General features: G+C 51.7%; 6 protein-coding genes across 6 annotated transcripts; 2 read left to right on the top strand and 4 right to left on the bottom strand.

Annotated features, from left to right (window-relative positions):
* Nucleotides 1-1,492: 1,492 nt before the first annotated feature.
* On the top strand, nt 1,493-3,091 carry tim44 (protein translocase subunit TIM44; the record flags this gene model as incomplete). The annotated part of the gene is made up of 1 exon (XM_026748364.1): nt 1,493-3,091. The coding sequence occupies one exon, from the start codon at nt 1,493-1,495 to the stop codon at nt 3,089-3,091; it is 1,599 nt and encodes a 532-aa protein (XP_026602668.1).
* A 665-nt stretch (nt 3,092-3,756) lies between these two features.
* Nucleotides 3,757-4,920, bottom strand: DSM5745_06347 (putative Hsc70 cochaperone (SGT); the record flags this gene model as incomplete). The annotated part of the gene is made up of 3 exons (XM_026748363.1): nt 3,757-3,805; nt 3,861-4,846; nt 4,918-4,920. The coding sequence occupies 3 exons, from the start codon at nt 4,918-4,920 to the stop codon at nt 3,757-3,759; spliced, it is 1,038 nt and encodes a 345-aa protein (XP_026602667.1).
* A 368-nt stretch (nt 4,921-5,288) lies between these two features.
* DSM5745_06346 (RIC1 family protein) lies at nt 5,289-8,648 on the top strand (the record flags this gene model as incomplete). The annotated part of the gene is made up of 5 exons (XM_026748362.1): nt 5,289-5,567; nt 5,616-7,010; nt 7,070-7,337; nt 7,385-7,860; nt 7,908-8,648. 5 exons carry the CDS (start codon nt 5,289-5,291, stop codon nt 8,646-8,648), a joined length of 3,159 nt encoding a protein of 1,052 aa, XP_026602666.1.
* Nucleotides 8,649-8,773: 125 nt separating this feature from the next.
* DSM5745_06345 (translation machinery-associated protein 20) lies at nt 8,774-9,493 on the bottom strand (the record flags this gene model as incomplete). The annotated part of the gene is made up of 3 exons (XM_026748361.1): nt 8,774-9,164; nt 9,225-9,365; nt 9,480-9,493. 3 exons carry the CDS (start codon nt 9,491-9,493, stop codon nt 8,774-8,776), a joined length of 546 nt encoding a protein of 181 aa, XP_026602665.1.
* Nucleotides 9,494-9,724: 231 nt separating this feature from the next.
* On the bottom strand, nt 9,725-13,738 carry DSM5745_06344 (YchF/Obg family ATPase; the record flags this gene model as incomplete). The annotated part of the gene is made up of 5 exons (XM_026748360.1): nt 9,725-10,276; nt 10,492-11,049; nt 11,209-11,500; nt 11,966-13,395; nt 13,460-13,738. The coding sequence occupies 5 exons, from the start codon at nt 13,736-13,738 to the stop codon at nt 9,725-9,727; spliced, it is 3,111 nt and encodes a 1,036-aa protein (XP_026602664.1).
* Nucleotides 13,739-14,091: 353 nt separating this feature from the next.
* On the bottom strand, nt 14,092-15,401 carry DSM5745_06343 (glycoside hydrolase family 5 protein; the record flags this gene model as incomplete). Its single annotated transcript, XM_026748359.1, has 6 exons — nt 14,092-14,120; nt 14,182-14,724; nt 14,775-14,872; nt 14,924-14,988; nt 15,055-15,266; nt 15,335-15,401. The coding sequence occupies 6 exons, from the start codon at nt 15,399-15,401 to the stop codon at nt 14,092-14,094; spliced, it is 1,014 nt and encodes a 337-aa protein (XP_026602663.1).
* Between the last annotated feature and the right edge of the window lie 934 nt (nt 15,402-16,335).

Below are 16,335 nucleotides of genomic sequence, written 5' to 3'. Positions count from 1 at the left end.
GGAATCGGAGATTCGAGCTTCTTGTTCAAGTGACAACAATTTGAAGTGTAACTGGTATGATGAGCTAAGCTCATATATGGTCGGAGGCCAGGAGCAGCCGTTCAGTCAACAGCTTTCGTGCAGCTGGGGGAAGCTATTCGCGCTATACCGTATACGGAAAATAAGAGTCTGGGCGGGATGCTTTTGCCTGGTGTTTCATTTAAGCTATCGAGATAATCAGGATAATATACATGGGCAAAACTAAGCTACAAAGGTAAATCCCTCCCTGGTGTTTCAAATAAACATGCGCACAATCGGATCTGGGAGGTGCGAGGATCGCTGGCGTCTTCGAGCGCGGCGGCGTCCAGATAGCGAGACGCGCCGGACATTAGAATTTGTACAATGACGGTGATATAATAAAGAGAAGACCTTAGAGTCTGCGCACTCTGGGACTTCTTGTTCCACCGAACTTGATCCTGGTCGAGTCTGCCACTCGAGCCACCAGGGGCCGAATATTCCTCCCCTCGTTGCCGAGCAGTGCTTTAGTGAAGGCCGTTCGACCTTGGTGAAAGCCGCGGTAAATGATCTCGATCGCTTGGACATCCATCAGCAGACCGCGTTCCTGAATCTGGGCGAAGAGATGCGTAGCCAATTGAAAACCCGGGTCATAGCCTCCTCGGCGAGACTTGGTGAAGCCCAGAACCCCAGTACCAAACGACATCAGAGGGCTACCATTTGGTCGTGTGAACGTAAGTATCGTGTTGTGTCGATGCGACAGGACGTGGATGTGGTGTGCAGGAAGTTGGCTTAGGAGAGGACGATTTATCACATCAAATTCTATGTTCTTCGCCACTTTATTGTAGTCGTTGGTGGTTCGCGGGATCATATTTGTGATTGCCGCCATTGGAGAGTTGTTCAACCGTTCAGACACATTGTATTGCGCGCCTGTACTTGCTCCTTGTTGCTCATCCAAAATCTGTTGCGACGGGGATTCGAAGGCCAGGGGCGTCGAAGAGAAAGTTCTTGTCGGATTGAGTATGGACGCTCTAGGCTGGCACTGACGACCAACCAACGGAAGAGCTCGCCGCAAGTTTTGAGTGAAGGTGTTCATCTTCAAGTGGCCGTTCGCGAGGGCGAGTGATATTGAGAAGTTTCCCGACAAGGCCTGATGGCGACACTTTGAATTATGGCTGCGGGTGGAACGATAATAGATGAACGCTGTAGCTGAAGCCAAACAAGCAAGAATCTCAACCTAGACAACACCTTGTTGAAATGAATTGAACGCAGCGGCAATGGTTCGGGAAAGGTGAGGGCGGCGGACAAGGGCCGAATTTTCGATGCTTGGCATTGGTAGCTTGACTTTTTTCCCTTCAAGCAGCCGGTTGCCGACATCGCCTTCTCTTGCCTCATCTTCCAAACCCCAACCTCCGCGCTTCAACTGCGGCCGGGCACGTTCTACGACTCTCTAATCTGATATTCTCCTCGCACATTGGCTTTGTTTTATCGGCATAGCATGATCGCGGCTACCAGGATTTCGGCCACCGCTCGGGTGGCCGCTCTGCGACCGCAGACGTCGACTCTGAGGACGACAGGTTCCGCTTTACAATGGTCCTTGAGCCAGTCTCCCTCGTATGCGACGTTACACTCAATAGAAAACACCAACTCCCCTGTTTCCCGCCTTCTTTCGCCCTACGCCTCCCTTCACTTGACCAGATCTTTCCATGTCAGCACATCTCGGCTGCAGCAAAAGCAAGAACAGCAGGGTGAAAAGAAATCCGAGGAGTCAAAGCAGGAGAAGAGTGATGGATCCAAGAATAGTGATAAATCAGAACAGAAGGAGGAGGATAAGGAGGATGCGCCTCCCCCTCCTCCCCATGGAGACAAGTCCCCGTGGCAAGTTTTCCGGGATACTTTGCAAACGGAGTTTAGGGCTTCCAAGGAATGGAACGAGTCAACAAAGGCACTTGCATCCTCAGCGCACCAGTTTACTGAGAACGAGAACGTCAAGCGTGCCCGTGCGGCTTACGAGGCTGCCCAGGGTGCGGCTTCTTCACGAACATCGAGCGCTCTCAAGGGAACAGGTCGCGTCATTGGAAAGAGCGCGTCATGGACATGGAACACCTCTGTTGTTAAGGGACTCCGAAAGGGTGTCAATGCGACCACATCTGGGATCGAGAAGGCAACACGCCCCGTGCGGGAGACTGAGGCTTATAAGACAGCCGTTGGAGGCGTGAAGCAGGCAATTGATGACGGCAGCAGCTCCCGCTATGGTGGCTGGACCGAGAAGGAAGAACGTCGACGGCAGAGACAGCTGCGAGAGGCGGAGGAGCTCAAATCCGGTCGCAGGAGGGCCGAACCTATGGTTGAAGATCCCAAGTATGTTTTCCCCTCTCAAAATAATTTTATCTGTCCCCTAACCAATATATTTTTCGTCAGTGCCGGAACAAACGTCACCCTTCACAAGGACTCGGCTTGGAAAGAGTCATGGCGTGAATTCAAAGATTCAAACCCTATGATGCAGAAGTTGTTCTCAGTAAAGGAAGTATACAACGAGTCAGAAAACCCTCTGATCAGCACGGCACGAAGTATCACGGACCGGATTACGGGTTTCTTTGCCGAGAATGAGACTGCACAGGTGGTCAAGAAGTTCCGGGAAATGGACCCTAGCTTCCAGATGGAATCATTCCTGCGGGATATGCGTGAATACATTCTCCCCGAGGTCCTCGATGCCTACGTCAAGGGAGATGTCGAAACGCTCAAGCTTTGGCTTTCAGACGCCCAGTTCCACGTCTATGAGGCGCTCACAAAACAGATCACCACAGCCGGTCTGAAGTCGGACGGTCGTATTCTCGATATTCGTGGCGTTGATGTCATGAGCGCCCGTATGCTCGACCCCGGCGATATCCCAGTCTTCGTGGTCATGTGTCGCACGCAAGAAGTTCACGTCTACCGTAACGTGAAAACGGGTGAGCTCGCCGCTGGAATGGAGGACAAGGTTCAACTCGTCAACTATGTCATGGGTCTTACTCGAATCCCCGAGGATGTGAACAACCCTGAGACCAAGGGCTGGAGGTTGATCGAACTGCAGAAGGCTGCTCGGGATTACATCTAAACAAACACCACTCACTCCTCCTTTGATCGGCACATCATTTCGCTCGACCCATGATGACATACTACTACCTTTTATTTCCGGACCATTTCTCCTCTTCTCGACTGTCTGATATATCCGACTGTACTATATTAACTATTCCGAATAGAGGCCAGTTGGGCTGGCGCTTCACCCTATCTTTTTAGTAACCATTGGCCAGGGAGATCTTTCCAGGATTCTCGATTCTTTGCTAGTCGTTTGACGACCATGTATTTGTATCTGATTGTTTCAATGTGTCGGAGTTCAAACGACATACTCGTACACTTGATGTGCCCAGGGTCATATATTTGTTTTGGCTTCTGGCGGCGCATGGTGGTTTTTGGCTGACTTTCTTATCACCATCCTCCACTCCTCTGAGCATTATTATTGCATTAGGACCGTTGGTCCCAGCGTCTGGTTGTTTCTCTGCGCAAGTCCTATATGATTAAGCATACTCTTGAAAATATCAATGATGAAAAATTTTGAAAGTATCAGTCTGTCAAAATGAGCCAATGGCTATCTATATATATGCTTCTCAGCACCATAGTCAACTTAATGATGTTTTAACGAGACACTTTCGGAACGTAAAAAGGCAAGTCGGGCATCAACGCAGGTGTTAAACAATGTGACGAATGTACAGAGTATACAGACTATTGAGGTCCACCACGGCCAGCACCACCGCCCATGAAATTCCGGGCCCTAGGATGTGCATTAGCGGTTTAGTCGAATGTAGAGATGAGAGGCTAAGACTTACATCTCGGCGATGTTAGGGTCGCTCATCAAGCTCGACATGTCGGGCATGCCACCACCCTGACCGAAATTCTCAGCCATCTGTCGCAGTTGAGGGTTGTTCATCAGGTTGCCGAGCATATCCGGGTTGCTCATGATGTTCTGAGCCATGCTAGAGAACATAGGGTTGTTCATCAGGGATCCAAGGTCGGGCATGCCGCCGCCACCACCACCGCCGCCAAGCATGCTAGCGAGGGAAGAAAGGTCGGGCATACCGCCGCTGCCACGCGAAGCACCGGGAGCATCGTCAACGGAGTCTGCCGGGGGTTCAGGGCCACGGCTAGCCTCCTGGATCTTCTTATTGGAGGTCTCCAAGCCCCTCTTCATAGCCTCACTTCCACCGTTACCCTCCGCCTCGATACCATTCTCGTAAGCCTCCTTCGCTCCGTGGTAGTCAGCCAGGTCGAACCGAGCAAGACCCAGTCGGCTCCAGGCCTTGGAATACTTGGGGTCAACGGTTGTGGCAAGCTCCGCGTCCTCCGCGGCCTTCTGGGGTTGTCCAGAAGCGGAATAGGCAGCAGCACGGTTGGAGAGGTAGATGGGATTGGCGGGGGCGATGGCGAGGGCTTTCGTGTAAAGGTCGATGGCAATGCTGTACTCTTTGCGGGCCATGGCGGCGTTACCCTCGGACTTCAGCTTGTCGGATTCAGGCGTGGGAGTACCGGCCTGAGGCTTCTTCTCAGCCTGAGACTCGGTGCTAGAGGAACCGGCAGCGGGGGACTTGTTGCGCAACTTCTCGTAGACGCTGTAGATGCTGGCAAGGGACTGTCCGCCAAGAGCTTCTTTCATAGCGGCCCCGTTGGAGGGGTCAACCTTGAATGTATCCGCAATGCATGACTGGGCGATCTCGATGGACTCGGCGTCATCTGCCGTGAGGGTGCCGTCCTTGACGCTGGTGTTGAGAAAGTCGATGATAGCAAGCGCGAGGCGCTTCTTTGACTCTGTGGGGGCCTAATATTTGAAAGATAGATCGTTAGCTTGAAAAGCAAAGAAGAGTACGTCAAAGACTGCAGGGTATATACCATGGCAGAGGTTGGGGATGAGTCTGTCAAAGCTCAAGAATGTTTGTATATCTGGCGAGAAGTAGCGGGGGGCGGACCTCGATGCGGGGATATTTTTGGCGCGGGAATCTCGAGGCTTCTTCTGTTTTGCACTGTTTGTTCTGCCCGCTTTTCACGTGACCGGGCTGCTCCGGATTCCAAGCGGGCGGTAAGCGCGGAGTAGGGAGCTTGAGCTCAGCTATCTACATCATCGGAAGAGCTCGTGGTGATTATGGTCGGAAGCTCTGGGATTGAGAACGCCCTCTTTCCGGCAGCATAACGGGCCTGGATCTGTCAAAGATGACCAAACCTGACTCCGCGCTCCACCATAACTGTCCCCCTTCTCTTGAGCCATGTACTGGCCAAACGGAGTTCCGAGGGTCTATGCAATCAATGGCCCTGGAATTCCAGCCCCGCTATCGGACGACGCAGACGATGCTGTCCTTGAGGACAGCTCCTCAGAGCAAGCGCAGATTCAGCCGCTGAATCAGAGCAACGGCTCCGAATCGCATTCTGGCCCAGGGCCGTCGATGCAATGGGCGGATGAAATCATAAGGGGTCTTTCTGTTTCTCGCAATGGCCATGTGTTTGCGACGATGACCGAGTCTGCGATTACAGTCTGGCAAACCAGGGTATGTTGAGCTGGCTACTCCATGGTGTACAGAACTGACTGGATCAAGCCCACTGCTGTCGTTGCAGCCTTTTCTCGATCGTCAACATCGTTGGAAACGTACGGCTCCAACATTGCTTTGATGATGCGTCCTGATGCGACAATCCTTGTTGTCCAGACTCAGGAAGGCTATCTGCTCACCTATACCATTGCGACGGACGCCAACTCTCGTGTCTACCAGCAGCAGTACGATCAGAGCAATACCTCTCGCCGCCAGCAATTAGCCCGTCTCTCTGCAGACGAAGATGCCAGCAGCATTCGTGATGTCAGCATTCGATTTCGGATGGCGATTAAGATAGAGTCCGGCATTGTGAAAGCGCTAGCTTTAGACAATGAGCTTGTGGTTGCGACAGCGAAGCCCGCTGCTATCCAATGCATAAGATGGACACCTGACGAACACGGTACACAAACGCAGTCGGAGCTTCTGAGCCGAGCTCTCGGCGTGTCAAGGCAGACCTCCATCACTGATATGGTGTATGACCGTGCAATCAACCTCATGGTGTGGGTGACCAATGAAGGTCACGCGTACGCCGTTCAACGGGTGTCTGAGGCATCACAACAGCCCGAATCTCGCAAGGCTCTCTTTAACGGCCATTGCTTCCATACTCCAACAAGCGACAACGACAAGGCCGTCAAAGTTACAGTCAACGCTCGGTTTTCGCTGCTCACCATCAGCTGCGCCAACGGCAATGTTCTTGTCTACACGGCCAAAGATTATCTGGGAAATGTTCCTTTGTCGCACAAACTTCATCCCCCTGCCTCACCCAGCACAACTGGCAACTTAACGTTCATGTGCTACTCTCCTGACGGGTACTGCCTTTTCGCGGGGTACGAACATGGTTGGACAACGTGGAGCGTATTTGGCAAACCAGGCGGGAACAGCTTCTCAATTGATCGGTCTCTTGCCGAATCGAACGGGGAGAATTGGCTGACTGGCACTTCTCATGGTTGTTGGATCGGCGGAGGCTCAGATATTATCTTAACGGGCCAAGATGACCGGCGCATATGGATTTTGGAAACAGCCCGCAGCGCACTCACGGGGTGTTACTCGTCTGCCAATCTCGCTAGAGGCTTACTGCAAACGGGGACGGAGGTAATCATATACCGCGGGCACGACTTGCCAGATCTCATAACTATCTCTGGTAAAGACTCATTATGGCACCATGCACAGTATCCGCCTGCCTACCTCCACTCGCAATGGCCCATCCGCTCCAGCTCGGTGTCCCAAGACGGCAGATATGTCGCCATAGCGGGAAAACGGGGCCTTGCGCATTATAGCGTAAATAGCGGTCGCTGGAAAGTGTTTGAGGACTCAAAGATTGAGAACTCTTTTGCTGTACGAGGCGGGATGTGCTGGTATGGTCATATCCTAATTGCAGCCATCGATCGCGACGGCTCTTATGAGGTCAGTTTCACAAAAAAACCCGTCAATTTGTCAAGTTGTCGAGACTAACCTGAGTGTAGTTATGCATGTTCTCCCGCGAACTCCCGCTGAATAACCATTCTATTCTCCACATAGAATACCTGCCGTCGCCAGTAGTCTTTATTGGGCCCTCTGGCGAGGACTCTCTCCTTGTTTACACCTACGAAAACATTCTTTACCATTATATAATCAATTCGACGCAGTCACGAATACGTCTCGTTCCTGTTGGTCAAATTGCGTTCAACGGCATTGTGCGAGCACCTACCCGAGTCCGATCTATCAGCTGGGTTTTACCTGAAGAACAATTGCGTGGGTATTTGTTCACCATTCTCAGTGGCAGTAATTGACTTTTCTAGGGAACGGAGACCCATCGCAAGATGTGAAGGTGGCGTCCGTACTCCTGCTCGTTGATGGAAATCTGGTGCTCCTCCAGCCATCTATGTCGGATAACGGAGATATGAAATACGACATGCGTGTTATCTCTCACGACGTTGAATATTATATTTTGATGCGTGATCAACTCTCCTTCAACTTTGCTCCGCCCGTTCAGGAATCACTGCCGCCTAGTCCAGCAGCAGAGCTGGCTCTCAACCACTATCACAGCAATCTCACCTTGCGGGACTCGTTATGGACATTCTCCGGTAGAGACCTTACAGCTTGGGGTGACGTCCAAGATGTATTGCAGCGGGAGGATGTGCCGAAATCGATTGAAGTGCCTCTTGATTTCTACCCATTGTCAGTCCTCTTGACGAAAGGGATTGTATTAGGGGTGGAACCCGAGACAATCCAGCGGCGCGATGTCACCTTTGTGATGCTTAAATTCGCTATCAGGGTAAGTTTCCATCTCACAACTGTCTCGGCCATACTGATGTACGACAGACACACCTCTTCCTCCCGTACTTCTTACAGCACAGTCTTGTTCAAGGCGACATCCCGGCAGCGCATTCGCTGTGCCAACATTTCTCCCACCTTTCGTACTTCCCGCATGCGCTTGAGATCCTTTTACACCATGTTCTCGACGAAGAAGTGGACAATGTGGCGCGGGATAGCAAACTCGATGATCAAACTCCTAAACATGACCCGCTTCTGCCCTCGGTCATCTCCTTTCTCCAAGCCTCTCTCCCATCCAGCGAATTCTTGGACATTGTCGTCCAATGTACCCGTAAGACCGAGCTCCGGTCATGGCGTACCCTCTTCGCCTACCTCCCCGCCCCGAAAGATCTCTTTGAGCAAGCCTTGAAACTAAACTCCCTCAAAACTGCTGTTGGATATCTACTTGTCTTGCAAGCCTTTGAAGACGAGTCCGAGGGCCACGACGCCCCGGTCGAAGACTACGTTGTCAGATTGATGATATTGGCGTCCCGTGAAAGTGACTGGGAGCTCTGCGCACAGCTCGCTCGGTTCCTTGTTGCTCTTGATGGCTCCGGCGAGATGCTCCGCCGTGCTGTGTCGCGTGCAGGCCTGCGACATGGTGGTTCCCCTTTAGGAGTTAACGGGACCGGAACTCACCCGATGGGACTCGGCCTGGCTAGCCGGTCGCCATCATGGTCTGCACAGTCCGCTGCGCCTTCGATATCCTCCGACAGATCCGCCGGCGGGAGCACGAATAACTGGCCATAAGAAGCTACACTACACTGCACAAACGATCTATATGTACATAGGCATAGCCCATAATTTTGATTAGCTCATTCCACAAAGCTAGATTCTTCTCGAAAAGACACTCGACATACAATGGATGCCGAAACCTAATCCAACTGCATCTTCCACAGCCCATCGCCCAGATAATGCCCATCATCAATGACAACGCCCTTCCCCTTGCTCTTCACCTCCTCCGTGCCAGCCTTCAGCGTCCCAACCATGCAAATCTCCTCCTTCCCCTCCGCCTTCACCGCAACAACAGTCCCCTTCTCCAGTGCGTTCTCAGCATCCGGTAACCGACCACCGGGACTCGTCAGCCCGGGCGCCATGAGCGTCGCACCAGAGAGCACGAAGCGGATCGCACCGCGGTCGATCTGAATCGTCGGCAGCATGCCCGGGAACTGGTGCAGGACCTTGAGGTGCGGGATTGGGGGGCCGTCGAGGGGTTGGTAGAAGAGGGGTGTGCTGTCGATTGTGTAGAGGGTTACTCTGTCGGGGCTGGGGAGCAGGAAGTGGATGTTAGCTGGCTGGCTGTTTTGTTTGAAGGGTTGAACGTACAGTTTCACGGCATCGAGCTGTGCCTTCTTCGGCAGGATCTCGTCAATGTATGGTTCGCATAGTGGGTGGGCCTCGACGAGTTTCTGGCGCAGGGCGCGCTGCACGGAGGACTTGACTTTTGAGCGGTTGCTTGGTGGGATGCTGGAGGGGTCTTGTTAGCTTCGGATTCTGGTTTTCGACACAAGGTCGGGAGATGTGTGGGTAAAGAGACGTTGAATTATTTGAATATGTAGCTGCGGGCTCATGTACACTCACTCTTTCTTGAACATGGTGCCGGTTGTGTGTTTGTTGAGTTCTATGTCTGTTGCGTCGATGCGCTGAGATCGCGGGGAATACGGTCACGTGCATAAATCTCTATGACATAGATTCTGCTCCGCAGCAGTCAGCGCTGCGCTCATCTACTAGAATTTGTACGGGTAATTGTGGTTTGAAAAAATTACGAGATGTGTGAGACATGAAAGCATAGATAAAAGGGGTAGTAAATTTTTGATTATGTATATCTAAGAACGGGCAGCGCCGGCCTTGATCAGAAGGATGTCTCCATCCTCCACGATATAATCCTTACCCTTGGTCATGACCTTACCAGCGGCCTTGACCGCGCCTTCGTCACCAAGCTCCTTGAGCACACTGTAGTTGTAGACAATGGCTTGGATGAAAGTCTTCTCGAAGTCACCGTGAATGACACCGGCGGCGGCGGGCGCCTTGGTGTTCTTGCGGATGGTCCATTGGCGGACTTCGTCAGCACCTGTGGTGAAGAAACTGGCCAAGTTGAGGACCTGGCGCATCTGAACAATGGCCTTGGGGAGACCAGACTTGGTGCCAAGCTTCTTGCACTCCTCCTCGGCTTCCGCCTCGGTTTCGAACTGGGTCAAACGCTCCTCGAAGCAAGCGGAGATGGGAAGGATAGAGTCTCCAGGAGAGTTGGTCTTGATCCACTCCATGAGCTTGGGGATGTACTTGTTCTTCTGGCGGATGTAGTCCTTCTCGCTCAGGTTGACAAGGTAGACAACAGGCTTAGCTGTGAGGAGGAATAGAGGGTTGATGACCTCGACCTGCATTGTCTGTTAGTCTTCTGAAAGAAACATGACGTGCAGATAAAACAAGTGATAATAAAGCAATGATATCAGATAGGGTTTATTCTCATACTGCCTCTCGTTGGAATTAAATTGAGACATTCGACGAGCTGGGTTATATTCGAGCAAAGCTCTTATTCATCATGTAATGCTGGGGAGTGAAGGGGGAAAAAAAGAAAATAAAAATAACGTACCTCCTTAGGGCTCCAGTCACCGTGTCTCACGTTCTTGCCTTCCTGCAAGAACTCGAGAACCTTGGCAGTGGTAGCCTCCTCTTCCTTCAGCTTCTTCATCTCCAGAGACTGTCCACCACGTCTCGTCTGCTTCTTCAAGTTCTCAAGGGCCTTCTCGACGAACTCGATATCCTTGATCCGCAGCTCTTCGCTGATGATGATCAAGTCACGAACAGGGTCAACGTCACCCTCGACGTGGATAATCTCAGCATCGTCGAAGCATCGGACGACCTGGAAGATGGCGTCGACAGCACGGATGTGAGACAAGAAAGCGTTACCAAGACCGGCACCAGTCGAGGCACCGCGAGTTAGACCGGCAATATCATAGATGGTCAAGTTGGCGGGAACCTTGGACTTGGGCTTGTATTGCTCACACAGCCAGTCGAATCGTTCATCGGGAACGATGACCTTGGCCTCCTCAGGGTCAATGGTGGCATACGGGAAGTTGGCGGGGTTACCAAGGCCCGACTTGGTGATAGCCTGGAAGAGAGTGGACTTGCCGACGTTGGCGAGACCAACCTGTCATGATGTTAGGACATCTTGACTTGATAAAGCAAGAGAGTTGTTGAAGAAAGATGGAAGATTTCAGGGGAGGAGGCAGGTTATAAAGGGAGAAAAGAAGGAGGCTGGGAGGGGCAGAAGAAAAAATTAATAGCTGGTGGGGTCTTGCTCACATACGATACCACTCTTCAGGTTGTTTCCGGGACGGCCCAGGAGGACCTTTTCTTGGACGGCGGCCTTCTTGGGAGGCATCTTGGATTTTTTCTTCTTGCTGGAGGCGAAGCGGCGGAAGTCAAGAGAGAGGAGAGGAGAGGAGAGCGAAACAAGTGGAGGGGCAGAGGCAGACGAAGAAGAGGAGCTCAAGCAATAGAAACGCGATACCGACGCAGGACCAGCTGCCGACCGGGAGCGAAGAAGCAGAACGGGGAACGACGTCGTGACGGCGGCCCACTGACGGCGGGCTGAAACGCTGCGAAGAAAGAAAGAATGAATTATAGTAATACAGACACCAAAAGAGAGGCTCTAGAAATGCTAGATACTTCAATTGACCAGTTTTGTTCCAGAAAACTTCGAGTTCTCGAAGCCGTCGAAAATATTCTGTTGTTTCTTACATGTATTGCGCGTACTTCACCGCCCACATGACGGCTGGGCAGTGGTCACATGACGTCATTCTACTACGCATCAATCTTGGCTTCTGCATCGTCTTTTGACTAGATAGATTGTTCTGACTAGCGCATGATACCAAATCGTTCAATGCTATGAGACACACGGACAACGACCACTCTCCGTATAAACAACAAGGATGTGACGGTTCTAAACTCCGGGCTTCGTATCAAGCTGTGCTACCTACACTGGCAATTGGGTTCATTCTGATCTGTTCTCTATGCACTTCTTATCATGTCCTTAACTCACCACAACAGGATATCCAGCCTACCACCCCCACTTCTTGTTATACTTGTAAAATTTTGCCTCTCCCCAATGTGACCAAGGAACAAGGTGTTTGCACAGGGAGCGCCCACCCATTTGCACCTCATTAGAGACCTTATAAACCTCCAAGTCAAGTTTCTTATCTGTCCCAAACATATCGGACCACACCCATTTCCCACGGCCCACGGCCTTGGAGGGCTCGAAGTCCAGGTAGCCGCAGTTCTCGAGGTTCTCGGTGTGGCCCTCAGGGTCACCTGTGTCCTCTTGCATACCGGCCCAACGGAAATATACGCGGTTGGGCTTAGGCATCTCGCCCAGGCGTCTGCGGATGGCTTGTGGTTGGCTTGCTGACATGGTCTTTGCTTTGCGTTTGTTGCCGTTGTAGCAACCTGCCCACTCATTTTCTGAATCAGTGGTGTCGTCGTCTGGGTCGTCGTGGGCCATCTCTTCGGCGAAGGTGTGGAGGGCGTCTTCTGATAGAGCAAGTAGCATTGTCCCATGCATCACCCCAAAATGAAATGCGGCGACGACTCCATGGGCGTCAGAACTGGACGGCGGCTGAATGTGAAGCTCTAGGTCCTTGTGATCCCAATCCTCGTCGATTTTCGGGCAGTGGGCAAGGAATGAGCCTGTGAGGTCGTTGAGGGTTAGAGGCCCTGGGGATGTAGTGAAGGTGCTCATGAAGTCCTTGTGAGGCTTCCAGAACGCAGCGCGTTCCTCTTCCTCTCTTGCTTCTTCTTCGGCCATCTCTTGCATTTCTTCTCTGAGGCGTTCCTTCTTGATGTTATGGACTTGTTTCGCCACTTCTCTTTCATCCCAGCCGATGAACATGTACGGAAAAATGTATCCTGTATGGAGACCTGGGACTCGCCTCACGGCTTCTGAGAGCTTGTTTGATTCCTTCTCGGAGCAATATAGTTTGAGAGGCTTCCCAGTTTTGCTCGTGTCAGGGACGTCTTTCGTTCCCTCTCGCATGAAATACTTCTGCATAAAGCGATTGACGTCGAATCGTGCCTCCTCAGTGAGTGAGTCAAAGTTACATTCCTTCCCGAGAGGCACCAGTCGTGCGAATGCAGCGTCTATAGCTCCATCAAGGGTCCCTTCCCAGCCAATAACAGAGATATAATTTGTGACATGTACCTTGAGACCTGGAATGCGCTGGGCGGTTTCAGCGAGGTGCTCGCCATAGGAACAGTGGAGCGCCTCTAGAATAAGAGGATCTTTCTGCTTCGTCCTGTCTGGCTTCCTATCTGTGCAAAAGTACTTGGCGAGAAACATATTAGTATTTAACCTAGCTTCGTCGGCAGGTGTAGCCATTTCCGAGAATTGATTTCTCCTCCACGCTTCGACAGCTTCCTCGTGTTCTCTCAACTGTTGCTTGCGTTTCTCGGCCAGGGACGCTTCAAAAGCCTGCATTTCCGGGGTGGGCGTTTCGAACTGCACTAGGCATCAATTCTGCATTCATGGTACATACAGCTTGATCATTTCCCCGAGAAATTACCTTTTTAGCTTTGATTGCTTGACTGTAAACATCTCTGATTGTCGCAACAGGGTCACTTTTCTTATGAGCTATACCGTAGAGCGACAACTGGGCAATCAGCCATGGCTTGCTTGAACTCTTGCTAATGGGACGTTTGATCTCGCGCAGGTCAGCTCGAGCCGTGTCGTCGTATTTGATCTGCTTGCCGTCGTGGGTGAATTTGCCCGATTTCACGAAGCGTGGCTCCTCAGGAGGAGAGGCGTCTGGGTTTGGGTCCCAGTCTTGGTCCCAGAATGACATCTTTAAAGTGCGATTCAGAAAGAGGATTACTGGGTTGGTAAGGAATTGCGGTTGGAATAGAAATGAACTTCGTTCACCTGGGCAATGACGGAGAAAAACAAAACCTAGGAGTAAATTCCGTTATCGCAACAGGGCAGTGGGTCCTCACTAGCTGCTACTAACCACCTTTGGACTTCATTTACTATGGAAGTCAGTCCTGCCCTGAAAATCACCAGATTGCTCTCCTGTACACATAGCAAACCTGACACATCACAAACATTGGGAATACCACTGATTCACCACCTGGCAGCTCCAAGGACTCTGACAAACAGTGCCTCCTGTCCACCCACTCCCTCCACACTGTCCCCACCTTCCTACGGTCCCTGTACTCGTCGCAGTAGCGCTAGTTGACGTCGTCGTGGTTGTCAGTGTAGTACTAGTGGCCGTCGCCGTGGCAGTCGTACCTGGGTCCTCGTTTCCAGGGAAGTAAGGCTCCAAGATATCCATGTATTCCTGGTAAGCAATGCCCTGGGTGGGCTCCAAGTTGAACATATAATTACCCCACCAAGGCCCAGCAGCCCACCAAAGAGCTCCCAGCCAAACATCGCTGTTTTCCTCCAGGTACTCCAGCAGGCCCGCGACAGCCTCTTTGCAGACCTGGTTGTTGGCGCCTGCGAACTCGCCGAGAATGCCTAGTTTTCCGTTCTGCCGAAGCCAGGTCGTTGCGGCTGTTACGCGCTCGCTGCCGATTGTGCTGCTCACGCAGGTGGGGTTTGTCCCGGACCCGTCGGAGTCGAGATACTGGTGCATCTCGTAGATGAGCTTGTCTGATGGGTCGGTGAGGGCTTTCATGTTGTCGTTTACGTCTACCCAGGTCCAGGCGCCGGACCAGGAGTTGCCTTCGGCGAAAATGTACTGGCTTGTTGCGCCGGAGGCGCGGATGGCGTCTATGGCGGCCTGGTTGAGGTTGAGGACGAGAGTTTGATCCATGGTGTGGTATTCGTTGTCTAGAGATGTCAGTAGGGAGATAGAAAGACGGGCTGCAGAAGTAGAGTACTGGTATCAAAGATGACAAGGTCATTGGATGCGAACTCAGTGGCGATGATTGTCCAAAAGGCTGCGAAGTCGTCGGTAGAGGTGATGACATTTCCATAGCTGACTTTGTTAGTATCTGCGGCACTAGAGTTGATGGACATAAATACGTACTACCGTCCAAAGTTGTGCGGGTCAATGACTGCATAAGCACCCAGGGCCGTGATGCCATTGACAGTCTATCCAGTTAGTTATCTGCCTCTCTTTATCCAGACTTCCGGATGCGAAGATGGAAGGAGACACACCTCCACCAGATCATCGAAATACTCCGTTGCAACCGGTCCAGTCAAGGAGTCAGGCACCAGGCGCTCCATGGAGAACGCAACGCGGAAGATGTTCATCCCCTCGTTCTTCAGGGTTGCGATGGTACCCAAGTCAGGCCAGATGTAGTGGGTGCCTAGTTCGCCGGGGTACGTGTCCTGGCCAAACTCGGCGCCCGCCTCGTTGACGCCGAACCCTGGTAGACATGTACTCAGCACTAGTAGGGATATAACTCAAGCCTCAAGGAAAGGGCATGAGGCTTACATATGAATGAGCCCTTGGAGGGCGCCACTAGGGCTAGCACGGACGATAGAAAGACGAAGGACCTCATAGTGTCTGCTGCTTTTGCTGTATCTGCAGAGAAAGAGACATAGCCGCCATCTGTCCTTATATACGTATTTGTGCTTCTATGAAAGACTGCGAATGTCTCGACTGACAAGACGGTCGTGCGGTCCGTCGCCCGGCTACACATCCATAACGACGTGCCAGTATCCCAAAGAGGTACGGACGGGAGACGGAATGCGGAGTCTTCTTTCGCAACGGTCCGGAATGACGAGCTTTATAGTAAATTGTCTTCAGGTGATGCGGGACTAATCGGACCTGCATGTTGCTGCTGATGCGGGGAAGCAGGGGTCCTGCAGAGTCATTCGTGGATATTGCATGCAGCACTTTAGATTGCCGGCTTTATGGCATTGGCCAGTTGGGCATAAATTAATTCTGAAGACTCACTGGTGCAAGTCATTAGTGGACGACGAAATTCGTATGATGAGCTGATACAAGGCGTGGGAGGTCGTCAGGCCATTGTTGTTCCGTCAGGGAAATATATTTTTCGAATTAGCAAAGGCCAGGGATATTGATACGGAATTACATTGCAGCCAAATAAGCCGGACATCATCCAATCAGCAATAATGTTAGATATGCTTAGGATAACTAGAGAATACCAATTCCCTTTGACCGCGTTAAGCCATCCCCTAGGGTTACCTCTGGCCTACCTAACCCTAAGCCAGCCAGGCAGATTCGCTGGAGCGCGTTGAGAGTACTGCACACCTGCACTTTCAACCAATCTAACAGCCTGCTGACTCGGGCTTTACCAAGTGAGTTCTTATTCTTACCAATAGTTGCAGTAGAAAGATCCCATCTCGCGGGATATGGTAGATAGGTAAAAAAAAAATACTAATAGTACACATCCGCATCCCCTAAAGATGACTAGGGCACGCAGCTCTCAGGAAAACTAAGGGGAAAAAAATGCGTCAATGAAGATAAAA

This window comes from Aspergillus mulundensis (genome assembly GCF_003369625.1).
Source record: "Aspergillus mulundensis strain DSM 5745 chromosome Unknown scaffold_6, whole genome shotgun sequence".
Lineage (NCBI taxonomy): Eukaryota > Fungi > Ascomycota > Eurotiomycetes > Eurotiales > Aspergillaceae > Aspergillus > Aspergillus mulundensis.
This window is presented reverse-complemented; position numbering and strand designations above follow the sequence as displayed.